At 41.7% G+C, this 13,887-nt stretch overlaps 1 protein-coding gene across 1 annotated transcript in view; it reads right to left on the reverse strand.

Moving 5' to 3' along the window:
• Positions 1 to 13,651, reverse strand: part of RAB31 (RAB31, member RAS oncogene family) — a 45,833-nt gene extending 32,182 nt beyond the window's left edge. Inside the window, exons 1-3 of the mRNA XM_009284138.2 lie at positions 13,619 to 13,651; positions 13,243 to 13,322; positions 10,544 to 10,625 (exon numbers count right to left, since the gene is read on the reverse strand). Of these exons, the coding sequence (XP_009282413.1) occupies positions 10,544 to 10,625; positions 13,243 to 13,322; positions 13,619 to 13,651 (195 nt within the window). The remainder of the gene's footprint in view (positions 1 to 10,543; positions 10,626 to 13,242; positions 13,323 to 13,618) is intronic.
• Between the last annotated feature and the right edge of the window lie 236 nt (positions 13,652 to 13,887).

Consider the following 13,887-nt stretch of genomic DNA (forward strand, 5'->3'; position numbering starts at 1 on the left):
GACCACTAGAAGCCAGATTCACATCAGTTTAGACCACACTCAAATAGCTCTGCAGAACTACTTTGTGCACATCTCTGCTGGTACAGTCTACTGCCATAGCAGTTTTACTCCTTTTTTCCTATAACGGAAGCAATAATAATTTTAAATCAGTGCAGGTAATATGCAGAAACAAAGAAAACTTCTTTTGCAACATTTTTGGAGATTAATTAATCACTTCAACGGTGTGTTGCATTTTAGTAACAGAAACGCCAAACAATGTCAAACTATGCTTGACCTGCTCCTTGTGTCAAGAAACATAAAAAGCGGCGACCAGACACGCAGCATGTGGGAGGAATGCAGTTCCTCTGCTATTTAAAACAAAATAATCTACTTAAATATTCCAATTCCTCACAAGCTTGGAAAGAGGGAAGGCAAGACCACAGCAAGCTAGGCTCGGAAAGGCAACTGCCTCTGAAAGGCACTCAGGTTCAGTAGTTGTTGTTAACACGTAAGTATGACCTCCCTACTCTACTGAAAATCTATTCACTTGCTCAGCTGACAGGACAGTTATTTCCTCTTTCATGATTCTACAGTAATATTTTAGCTATAACGCCTTTTAAGAGGAGAAAATGTTTCATCCATATTTGGGCACGTAGCTTCAGGATTTGTTTTTTTTTTAATATCAAGTGATAGATTTCATCTGGCATGTAAGTTTATATTCCTATTTGGATAAACCTGACACTCAAGATTTCATATTTTACAATGGACAAAGTGACCAAAACGGGATTACAATGCATCTTAATGCTATTTCCTACGGCCTGTGAGGAAAAAAAAAGTACTTTGATATAATTTAATAACAACTGAAAGTACACTAGTAACAACTATTATCTGTTATCACAGTACAGAATATCAAATAAAAGCAAAATTAAATTCCCTTTGTCATGCTTTTGTACTGTCTAATAAACAAACATGATGATACACTATGTCCCAGTCATAAGAAATCACAGTTGTCCACAAGAAAACAGGAAAAGACTTTTTGCAACACTGAATGAATCAAGAGGGGTTGAAAATTGTAACTCGGAGTAAGTTTCATGATCTAATAATAGACTCTTAACGAATGTGTTTTATGAGCATGGATTTTCCAATATCACAAACATACTAGTAAAAAATTTATGCAAATACTTATGTTTATTTGATGCTTTTTTCTTTTTTTTTTTTTCCTTTTTTTCTTTTAAATCAGTGCCCAAAAGCAAAGTCCTCTTGAACCTTTTTCTGGGCTAATTACCTGGAAAAAGAGAGTCACGCAAAATTAAAGGGATACAAAATACTAATGTGCACATTTTTCACCTGCCAAGGACCAAATGTGGGACAGATGCCCAAAACAAGCGACACAAAAAATCAGCTCACAAAATTAAATCTCACGGGACTACCTTCTGTATTATAAATTACAATGTCTATAACCTTGATTTTATAGCTCAATATTTCTGTATCCAGTAATTCCCAAGAAAATTAGGAGAAACAGGAGCAGTTCGAGATTTGGCATGAGAACAGCTCTGCTTCTCAAGAAGGGCCACCTAAAACGCTCAGGCAGCCACTCCCGGCTCTGCCACACGGACACCCAGGTCACAACCCCAACCTTCTGGGGAGTCAGCCCCTCCATAACCCGCAGCCGAGAGCAGCACTCTGGCAGATGTCACCCCTACCTGCAGCCAAGCAGCAGCTCACATCACCTTGGGCTAACAGGGAAACACAGACCTGAAACAGTCGTCTATCAGCTCCCACCATCACAAATAACCACACTCCTAACCAGTTTCAAAAGCTGATCAAGGTCCAGCCTAAAATCATTTGCAGTTTTTTTCCATGATACTTCTACGGGGATCATATTATTTTGTCGATTAATAAAATTCTGAATTCCTAATTACTAAATTACTTATAATTTACTTGCACTTTGACTTACTAAAATTGAAGCATCAATGCTTACCTTTAGCTGAAATATGACTATAGAACAGTCTTGCAGTCTTAACTTTGCCAGTCTGCTAAACCAGGCTCTTCCAGTCTGAAGATAAGGTAATGGGAAGAAAGCAGGGTCTAATTGCCTTTCTCTGCGCCTGGTCCAGCTTCAGTTCATCTTTCCTGACTGCTGGTGACCAGGTTTGTATGCAGCAGTCTAGCTATAAAACAGCCTTAACTGCACTTCCCCTAACATGTAGCACATTTCTTACGGCTGCATCGTACACACATGATCATCCTTTAACCAATAAATACATTCACAGGTGGCTTTCCTCCTCTGTTTCCAAAAAAAATCACCTACAACTTTACAGCATGTATTTTTGTTGGGAGTCAAAAGGTAGAGGGACTTGCTACTTATACTACTGAATTTCATCCCCGTTTCCCACCATGTCGTTCTAGGCACTGGGAATACCTCCCGCCTTTGTATAATGAGTAAACTATCATTAGAATCATAGAATCATTAAGGTTGGAAAAGACCTCTAAGATCATCAAGTCCAACTGTCAACCCAACACCACCACCCACTAAACCATGTCCCTAAGTGCCTCATCTACGTGTCTTTTAAATACCTCCAGGGATGGGGACTCCACCACTTCCCTGGGCAGCCTGGTCCAATGTTTAACCACTCTTTCAGTCAAGAAATTTTTCGTCATGTCCAAGCATTAGCAGCTCACCTACTGTGGAAATTTGAAGTCCTGTGCCTCTCATTCAGTACCCACAAAAAGTTTGCCTATTTGCAAATACTGACCCACTTCATCACTCATTTGAAATCGTTTAATAACAACTGAAAGTACACTATTAACAACTATTACCAGTTATCACAGCACAGAATATCAAATAAAAGCAAAATTAAATCCCCTTTGTCATTCTTTTGTACAGTCTAATAGACCAACATCACTCATTAGGCCTGTTCTGCTTTTGTAAGGGTTGATAACAACTTGTGAGGCTGAGGTCACGAAACCATGCAATGCAATAGTTAAGTTGTAAGGGTACATTTTCCAATTCAACAGCTACAGCCAGGCCCAAAGGGCCATTCAAAATATAAATAAGAAACTTACTTTATCAAAGACATGCCAAAAACCAAAAATCAATGACTTGTGTAGCTTCATGCAGACTTTTAAGATTCTATTCCTTAGAGCACGCCACACAGCGTGCTACATACCCATATAGCCGCATAAGTACAGGTGCAATGCTAACTGGGTTCAGAGCACCTTCGTACTCGTGCTCCTCTACCAACACGTCCACTTTGCACTTGCGGTTCATCATCTCTGCCACTAAGGAAGAAGTGGTGAGGTCACATGCGCATTATGAAATTTCCTCTGAAAACAGGTCCCCTTTTTCTCTCAGGATCCGACTAGAAGCTGTCCAACCTTTACAACTGTACAGCCCTGCAGCACAGAGGACAAATTCAGTCTTAGGTGTTGCAAATGCAAGTTCAGCATAACCAGAGCAGCTCTCATTGATTCCAGGAGTATTTTGGGATTCTGCAACCCCTCATCTGGCCATCTCACTGAAGTCAACAGAAGCTTTGCCCTTGCAAAGGGCAGAAAAATGGAACCAACCAGCCATTAAGGAATTTACCACCTATTTAAAAAGGTCTGTAGGATTTTGCTTGCTGTTTCCTGTGCATCTCATCATGGAGGGGTATATTTGATTATAGGTAATGCTTTTCACATTTCCTCTGTACTAACAGTACAAAATGAGGAAGAAGAAAAACCCACAGGTAGCCATATCGCAATACTTAAAAGAGAAAAACAAATTCAAGGGAACACAACGTAAATCACACCTGAGCTGTGGTAGTGAAAGTCTCTTAACCATGTGTTATGTAATGCTGGTTTAGAAAGCAAAACAGAGGCCAAAAAAATACAGAAATAAAAACCTACCACTCCTGCCTATTTATATAAAGGCTGAAAAATGCTGCTGAAGACAGTCTGGATTCATTCAATCTGCCAGGCACACCAGGGAACACTAATTCCTGTCAGCATCTCTTTGCACCATCCTGTAGCGCTACACCCAATGCTGGCTTACTGCCACAGCAGGGCTGTCTCTTCCAAATGCCACAGCCAAGAGGAAAAAAAACAAAACCAAAAGCAACAACAACCCCCCCACACACAAATCCTCTATTGGGTTGCTTTTACCATCCTAGACTGTAAAGAACATCACTTGTTCTTGCTGCAAAAGGATTGGAATTCTGCCGACAAGCATGGCAGAAAGGGTAAGGATGCACAGAGTAAGCAGAATCAGACCAGCGTTCAGCATGTTATGCACCTCCTCGTGTCAAGGGCTGAATTCAACTAGGGTTTTTCCACACGGTGCCTTTTCAAGCATCTGCAGGTGCATAGCAGCACAAGATTTGCTTCCTGACAGCTGTAATAATTTGACTAGATTTCATTCCCATTCTTGAGAAGCTGCTCTCTGACTATGTACGTTGCACCTGAGTGGCCAAGACCAAACCTTTTGGCTCCTCTCAAGGTCAGAGATCCTTACCCTTTCTTTATCTGGGTGCCATTAATGGTAAGGACAGCCACAGCTTCTGGCTCTCTGCTAGCCACTTACATGTGCGGGCAGTGACATAGCTCTGCAACTTCCTTCCCCCTCCTATTACACATACTTACCTTTCCAGACCAGGACCTTCATGCACCTCGGTCCCCTTGCTCAGTAGTCCATTCCCAGCCCCTCTGCAGGTGATTTTGGGTGTCCTGTTTCTCCTGTCCTTGGCCCTTCCTGCCACGTCACCCCCACAAACCCCTTCAGTCCTGTCCCCAAACCCACCTGAAGCACATTCCTCCTCACGCTTTGGCCCCCGTTCCTACAACCTGAACTGCTGAGGTTCTCGTGGTGAAGAGCATGGTAGACCAGTGCCAGAAACACGTTACTACCAGCCTGTTCAGGAGAGGTGCCTTAACTGCTTCCGTGGATCAGGTAAGCACCCACGGGGGAAGAGCCAGACATTGCCACCACTGTGACTGGGTTGCACGAGCTCATTGAAGCGGTCCGTGCACCATGAACAGTACCTATTCCGCAGCTTGGGAGCCCCTACTTGCCCAAGTCTGGGCATTTACATGCCCCGTTCCTGCCACCTTCGAGGCAGTGGCTGCCAACAAACAGAAAAATCAGGGTGTGGAGGGAAGCAAAGGCAAAAAACAGAAGCATCAGAGATTATCCTAACACAAGAAGTGGCACAGGGAGAGATACAAAATTCCTGACATTCTCAGCTGGCAAAGAGCGAATGGAAAAATGTTATGCACGAAAGTCACTATCAGATACCATTTAGCATTTTATAACCTTGGGTAGTTTTTCCTACATGATTGAAGGCTGAGATTCCACTTCTCAGGATTCGCGAGCTGAATAAATCAGGAAAGATCTGTCTGTCTCTGACCTACAGGTATTTTTTGCTAGTTAAATTGAAGGGGGGAGAGAGAGAGAGAGAGAGAGAGAGAGAGAAAAGAATGAGCATTTTTCTCAAATATATAAGAATTCTTGAAGAGGGAAAAATGCCAATATTTTAGGATAATCTTTTGAAGATATTTTAAATAAGCAGAAAACAAACGTTTGCAACATCACAGAAGTGACCTGTGCTCAGCCCTTCTGAAGCTTACAGTCATTAAACAAAGGATACAAAAGACACCACACCTAAACTGTGTCTCACTGTCAAGCTACGCATGCCACGAGTTTCTTGAAGCTTAAGAAAAAACACATCCACATGCATCTCTTAAATGATTTACCATGCTTTACGCTCATTCTAAAAATAGTAAAAATAACATATTCACTTACTAGCTCTAGTGCCACTTGTGCTCTCACAAACGCATGTACTGCCAAATCACCTGTTGACCTTTGCAGCACGCAAGCAGTATCTCACTGCAGGGAGGTCCTTACACCACACACAAGGAACCACCTCCACACTGACTGAGCTGTGGGCTGCCATCAAAGTCACCTATATAAAACTGTAGAGCAAAATTCAGGCCACGTCTTGACTGCGGAAGTAATTCAAGTCATTGATAGTTGGTGTTAACTCCTCTCAGGATAGTCTGGTCTCAGAGGAAGCATCCATAAGCTCAGTGATTAAGTTGCTCAGCTTAGGGGAAACGTCCCAGTCAAGACTGTGGCAAGGACAAGTCCTCCTCTCAAGGAGCATTTTCACCCCCTACCTTGTGACACTGTCTCTGAATCACCAGGACAACTACCGTTACTCAGAAAAGAGGGGGCTATAAAGCGCTGTAGATAGCTCATCAGTCAGCCTTTTCCTGGAAATGGAGCAGTTTTAAAAAAAAAAAAAAAAAAAAAGCCCACAACTCAGGGTAATTCCTATCAAGGTTTGAATTGGGCTCCAGTAATTGAGGCTCCTTCTATTAAACAAAATTAAAAATCCCAGAGTTCAACACAGTAAATTTAAAAAGGACAGAGATAAATTTTCCTGCCCTAGAAACATGGCCCCTAGTCAGGCTCCCTAACTATTTGCTACAATATTCCTCAGCTGGCAAAATGGAAAGCTGGCAGCCACCCAAGGTATTCAGACAAAGCATTGTAATTAGAACCTACTTAGGACACCATGAACCAAAATATATGCTAATAAAAACATCATTAACTAACTTGTGAAGAGACTTTTCTTAGGGGAGGGAATCTTTGCTAACATAATTGTCATGCATTTAAGTCCTGAAGTCCACGGCAACAATTTAAAGTTGATGGGGAAAAAGTGAGATAGGGAAAAAAGTGACATTTGGAAAATAGTGGGGTGGAGGGAAAGTGACTCTGAGAACCAGAATAAAGCAAGCTTGTCTGATAGCACACCAACACAAAGCAACTGTGTCTGCAGAGACCAGTACTTAGGCACAGAAAAGTAGGGGGATTTTGTTAAGTGTGCTGCCAGTTTAAGGTTCTCCCTACCCAAAAAAGGGAAAAGAAAAAACAAGATAAAAGGATTAAGCAGCGCTCTCCTTTTGTAATCAAGTACAACATGAATTTTCCACAGCGAGAGCTGCTGGAGAGCCACATACCCCTCTCCAGCGTCTCCTCTGGGAAGCACACTGAGCATTCGCTCCCACTAAGGCTATGATAGAAACGCTTTTGATCTCCATTTTCTGCTGCATTATTGTCATTCTGCAGAAGTGATGTTTGCTCGTTATTTCCCACAAAATGGCAATTCTGGTTCCTTCTCTACTCTGCCTACAGTTCCGAGTTTCCTGACACAAAAGAAATAAAATGTTATATCTATTATCCATATGAATCAGAAGTTATCTGTTCTCCATGACCAACCTCTGACTGGCTGGCCTGTATATTAAGGTTCTTCAACTAACTCAGGTGTTCCTACAAGCTTTTAAACCCAACAATGACCAGCACTTCTGAAGGCTTGCAACATTACAAGTGGCTATCTGAAAGTTGATTTAATGCCTCAAGGGGATGCTGAGTGCTTCCAGCTGGCTTCTCTGAGCACCCAGGACACGGCTCCTTTTCAGAAGCAGCCACATGAATTTCCAGTTTCTCCCAGCTGACGGAAGGCGGCCAGGAGGCACACGCGTTCTCACAGAGCATTGCTTAAGTAAGGGCTTGCGACTAAGATATTTAAGAGTGGTTTCTCTACGCTCTCCAAGCTGGCAGTTTCTTGCCCAGAGACACTCATGAAAAAGGAGGAGAAAATTCATTAAAAAGGAGAAACTCATGAACGAGGAGCACAGAAGTGCTGCTGCGGTTGTTTCCGCTTGCCCGCTCTACCATGGTTAAGGTTCGAGCTTAACTTTCATGAGTATGGCTTCAGTTAAATCTCACCTGGGGCTCTTCTGTTGTGAAGGCTCCACATCAGCACACAGACACAGCAACAGCTGGCACAGCTGGGGAAGCACAGAGCACCCCAACTCCAACAAGTCCTGTGCTTGGCCTTGCGTTTAGGAGAACAAAGCCAAACGAAGGCAATGTTGAAAGAGGAGGAAGTCCTAAACACTGCTATCAGCAGTATAGACAATAGGGGCATTGACGAAACTTCCAGACTTCAGCAGCGGCAGATAAAACCTCAACAAAAATCACAAAGAACGAGGGAAGGACAACAGCTCTCAAAGCAGAAACACCACTCGGAAGACATTTATTAGTACACTATGAAAAACAGCAACAGGCCCAGAGGTTGGGGTAGGCTGGAAGCTTTGGGTCATCACTGTTGTTCAGAGGATAACGAGAAAGAAATTAACAGGGGGAGACATTTGTTCTTGAATAGCAGATCAGAAGGAGCAACACAAGACAAAGTAACCAAAATCCCAGTTACAAATTAAAGTGAATAAGCTATTGAGAAGCATCATGTGTTTAGCTGTAAAACGGGGATGTTCTAGGACAGAGAATGACCTGAAACAGTATGGACATCACCTTGGGAAACTTGTCTGCCTCAGTAGCTAGCACTCCACACCCATCAACTTCGTTTACTGTATCACCCCAGTTTCCTAGAGTCCTAGTGAAGGATTGGGAATACACTGTGCAAACACAGAAGAAAAAGATGGTCCCTGGCCTAAAGAGGTTATAATTTACGATTACACATGAAAACCTGTAATATAACTTATCTGTAATAGACTGTGAGCAATTTAACAAGGTTTGTGGTGGTCACTGCTCATCATTGTTGGACACACAAAAAAAAGGAAAGCAGATGTTTGAAAAATGACGAGCTAAAAAAAAAAAAAACCACTGAGCGGAAACATAAGGGACTAGATGGGAAGGATGGATTTTGTGTCCAAGAGTCAGAGCTCAGTCACAGATTTCCTGCCTCAAATGAGGCATCATTTAGTTCAGTAAATACGACTTTATTAATATTCACCTACTTCAAGAAAACGCTTTGAGAGTCTTAAGACTATGTGGGGAAATAGATTAATACTTATATCTAAATGTCAAGAAGTTTTGAGTGCTAAAGAGCCAAAAGGAAAAAAAAAAAAAGAAAGCAGAGCAGGGCAGCAGAGGGAAGAGAGAGAGAATAAGCAAGGAAACTCAAACCATGGGAAAGAAAACTGAACCTTTGCTACCTCTTGCAATAATTAGTCAGTTATCAGCTCCAGACCATGCAGAAATGGAACAAACAAGATTCAAGGGAAGGAATTATGGCTATGCTTCAATATGTTTTTCAAGATCCGTTTTCTTGTCATAAATAACATACTGAATTGCTAAGAGTCAAGGGTATGCTATGCTTCAAATATGTTTTTCAAGATCCGTTTTCTGTTTTCTAATAACATACTGAATTGCTAAGAGTCAACAGATTTCATCAGGGCCACTTTACATCATGCTGCGCATTGTAAATAAAAGCACAAGCATTTCCTGCACTTAACAGCAAAAATCTTCATTGCCTGCAATTCACATACGAAGCAGAGGGAAGAGAGAGAGAATAAGCAAGGAAACTCAAACCATGGGAAAGAAAACTGAACCTTTGCTACCTCTTGCAATAATTAGTCAGTTATCAGCTCCAGACCATGCAGAAATGGAACAAACAAGATTCAAGGGAAGGAATTATGCTATGCTTCAAATATGTTTTTCAAGATCCGTTTTCTTGTCATAAATAACATACTGAATTGCTAAGAGTCAACAGATTTCATCAGGGCCACTTTACATCATGCTGCGCATTGTAAATAAAAGCACAAGCATTTCCTGCACTTAACAGCAAAAATCTTCATTGCCTGCAATTCACATACGAGGTACGGAGAATACAGTAGGATGTATCAGGACTGACATTACAGCCTGTATAAGCATCTCATTTTACCCCAACCTAACATGAGCATAGCTACATTTTTCTATGAACAGGAACAGTGCAATTTCACAAGAAAGTCTGAAGGCATTTTAAAACATGTGCATGGGTTTCTCCGTTTCTTTCAAACTTCAAGATAAATGTGGGCATATATTAAGAGAACTCTACAGCCTATTACTGCATACTACTGCCATTGAGGCTATTAAAAGAAACAAATAACCAACCAGGCCTACATACAGTCAATATGAACTAATGCCCACAAACTCCGTTATGGCTTTTTTGAAAAGCCAAAGGAAAAGCTACTTAATTTGAGCAATTCACTTCACACACTTGAAAAATCAAGACGAAAACCCTAAGTGGTTCAGGTTGCTGGTGCTAATTTCCAAAATAGTAACAGCAGGTGCACCCTGTGCCCATATTCAATGTCCCAACTCAGGACAACCCCGGAGTCACCACCTAAGCTCAGACCACCCGCCAGCCCATGTGCTGGAAGCCAAGTACTTTCCAACACCAACAAAAGCTGCCACATGTAAACCTGATGAAACCAGAGGGGAGCTGGAGACCACTTGGGCACTGCCTGAGCTGTCTTGAGGAAAGTGGCTGACAATTCACACCAGGTTTTTGGGTTTTTTCAGGCAAGTGGCATGGTCAGCCTGCCTCTGCATTTTCCCCGCCTGTTAAATGGGAACCTACATACTCGGTGACTGCTGACCACCTGCTTCGCAGAGCCTTGCAAATATTCAGTAGGTTTATACTTACAAAGTCTTCTGAAGACGAAAGGCTTAGAAAAAGTACACCAACACATTAGAAGAGACCAGGATAACAAAGACATACTGCAAAGTAATACTCACCCGTTCCTGACCAGCTGTGTCCCAGATCAGAAATTTATGAAGTTCATTCCCACAAGGCACAGTTTTAGTCATGAAGGATGCTCTGAAAAGAAGGAAGCAGCAGAAATTTCTAACGTGACCGACACTTTGAATATGCAACCCATAGACCTTAGCCAGTTCTGCTGGGTTAGACTGCATATGGGGAAACTCCAAAATCTTGACAGAATGCCTAGGGAAGTGAAAGTCTCCCTTTTCTCAGATAAAATATATGATACCTATATATGTATTTTAAAAGAGGGGAAAAGCCTCTGAGGTTCAAACGGCATTTGTGCATGAGCCCAGGAACACAAATGCGCCTGCCGCTCACACATAGCTTCTGCTGCTAGCTGGCTAGCTCCACCTTCTCGGTGATATGGACCTGAGAAAAAGGCATCAGCCAGCATCATACCAGGTAACAAATGTGCAACTTTTCAGTTAAACCTAGGAGGCTGGATCACCAGGGAACAGAAAAGTCACCTGCTGGAATGCACGTGGTGAACAAATGGAAGAAAGTTCTTCCCCCTCTCAACTCAGATGAAGAAATCTTAGTGGCTTCTTGTATTTTTGGAGGAAATGCAATTTGTTTATGTTTTCACAGTGTGATTTTTCTTCTTTTAGGAAAGAGGGTTACAAATTTATAGGCAGCATTTCAATTGAAAGCTGGCTAGGAGAGACTGCCAAACTGTGGTAGATTTTTTTTTCCCCCATCCTATCTAGACACTGCTGAACAATTTCTGTTGTGGTAACTTTTTTCCTGGCTCATAAAGATGCATTTGATACAATGCACTGTCATTAGAAAAGCACCAAATGACATCTAATGACATATGTCTGATCAAAACATTTCCTGAGAATGATACACCAGACTTCTCCTCTACAGCCACCTGCAAATTGCTTGAATGTAACAATGCTGCATTGCTTATAAAAGTATTAAGTAAGGCAAAAAAAATCAGCAGCATTTTCTTTGGTTATTTTCAGGGTGCGTGCTTTCAGTTGTCACTCTTCTTCTCAAAGCATTAAGCAACACTTTACAGCTTCAAAACCAGGAACTTTAGAGCCGCAGCAGCTACTGTAGATTGCAAGGATTGTACATTTAAAACATTTGATTAATTTGGAAGAAAATAAAAATAAGAACCTTATCTATATAGACAAGTAATATCACCTGCATGCAAGCTAGCCCTCACATTTTAATCCTCAAATAGAAAAATAATTTCCCTCTGTTATTATAATTATGAAAATTAAAGGGATTCTTTTTTTCCATTTGAGCAGAAGACATTTACTTAGCAACAACAACTACTTGGGGAAAAGGCTGCTGATGATTTAGAAGTAAAGAACCACTCAAGTTCCCACCAATTCCTTCACTGCAAGCAAGTGTCCTTCAGTCAGTAATGTTATTCATTACATGCTTCCTTTCTCTCCATCCATTTTTCTCTATTCATTACATTCAGGAGTCCAAAATTGTCCTGGAACTTCAATGTGCAACTTCCAGCTGAGACTCATGCATCGGAAGGCAGAGCTTTGGAAGATGTCTAACCCTCTAAAAACACAGAGCAATCAATACCAACCCTTCACAGACGATTTAAAACAGCTCTAACACACAAGCCAGATCAGCCCTTCCCACCCAAATTACTCCTTTGTGAACATTACATATTAGCTTCCTTTCCCACATGAAATCAATAATTTTCAAAATTTTCCAGGTAACGTTGGACTTGTCAGATTTGTCCTAAGATGTTAAAAGAAAAAAATTTGGAATTAAAGACAACTACAGGACTAATAGGCTTCTGATGGTCTGACACGCAGAAGCTTGGCAGTTTCCAAAGAAGAACAGGTGTGAATTAATTATACTTAGTTTAAATTGCGTTGTCCCTATTTTGAGAAAGACAGGATAATGTAACATGTCCTAAACCTAAATGAAAGGATGTCCACATCTGGGAACAGACATTGTCCATGTTCCAGCCCAGCCTGGCAGGACACACAACGTAGGTACATTAAAGGGCTCCCCACGGTTCTCCTGCCATTACTCAGCCATGGGGTGTCCTGGTCATTGTGCAGATCGCAGCCTCTTTGGGTTGTGGGGTTTTGGTTCTTTAAGCTCCAAGGATCAGATTTGATACCTCATTGACCAGTGGGAACTCAAGTGATTTTAATCCTAAGGTCCTATGACCAAAACACAATGTAAAGTGGGAAGCTCTTGACAAGACAAAAAGAAAAGGATACCAGCCAAGTAAGACATCTAAGAATCTCTTGGTGTAAGATGGGTGAAGAAAAACAAAACAGAACAGCTGGAAGTCATGGCTATGCCCAACACAAGTCAGTACAGCGTGGTTCTGGACAGCCACAGAGAAGAGGCTATTTCAAGAGTCACCATTCACAGGAGGAGAATGGCAGAGCTCTGTCAGCCTCTCCATAACAGATTATGCTCCAATATAGTTAAGTTGAGGCCCCCTCTGTATTCCCAGAACAGGGAGAGCAGAGCAGACCTGGTTTGGGGCAGCCCCAAACTCTCTAAACAGGTAGCATGAGCTGAAAGCCATTAAAGGAGGTTCAGTGAGATTGATAAACTGGAGGAAAAAAAAGATACACAGTATTCAGAGCCTTGAAAGTAAGGAAAAGAAAGGAGCTCAGCAGAGGGCAGCAAGTTAAAAAATATATAGAAGAAAAAAGATTTTATGCATGGTACTTACCCAATAGTAGGACTAATATTGTGATCAAAGTGGTCCTGGACAAATCGACAAACAATGCTCGATTTCCCAACCCCAGTATCCTGAAAATAAAGGAAGGCACAACAGTGAGTTCAGGAGTCCCTAGATATCAATACTTCACTTGAAGAAATAGTCAAATATTAATCTGTGAAATTAAATACTCTAGTGGCAAGTGGGGCACGTCAAACATTTCAGAAGAAAAGCGAGCACATGGATTATCCTTTTCAATTGTCAGCATTGTGAATGGAGCTCCCTGGTCCCCTTCCCAACACTCCCTTCTCTCCAAGCCTTGTATTTTTTTTGGTGGATTTTATATTCCTGTTTCAAGGACTGCAGTACTTCAAGCATAACCATTTACTTGTACAAGAAAATCCTGCGCTTTCAAACACATGGTGCGTTACCCAGCAAAACCAGAGAAACAATTTCATCCAGATCTGTTGCAAGGGCAGCCCAAGCATGCTTCCAAAACAGATTACTAACACCAACCTTTTAGTACACCGACAGCACTAACTTGGTAGAACTAACCTTTCCATGGCAAGACAAACAAGCCTGCTTGGTGGAAACTTTGCAGAGGCTTCAGGTGGTTTTGAAAAGGGAGGAATCCAAAGAGTTGGATCCCCAGAGATG

Source organism: Aptenodytes forsteri, unplaced genomic scaffold (assembly GCF_000699145.1).
Source record: "Aptenodytes forsteri isolate BGI_AS27 unplaced genomic scaffold, ASM69914v1 Scaffold229, whole genome shotgun sequence".
NCBI lineage: Eukaryota > Metazoa > Chordata > Aves > Sphenisciformes > Spheniscidae > Aptenodytes > Aptenodytes forsteri.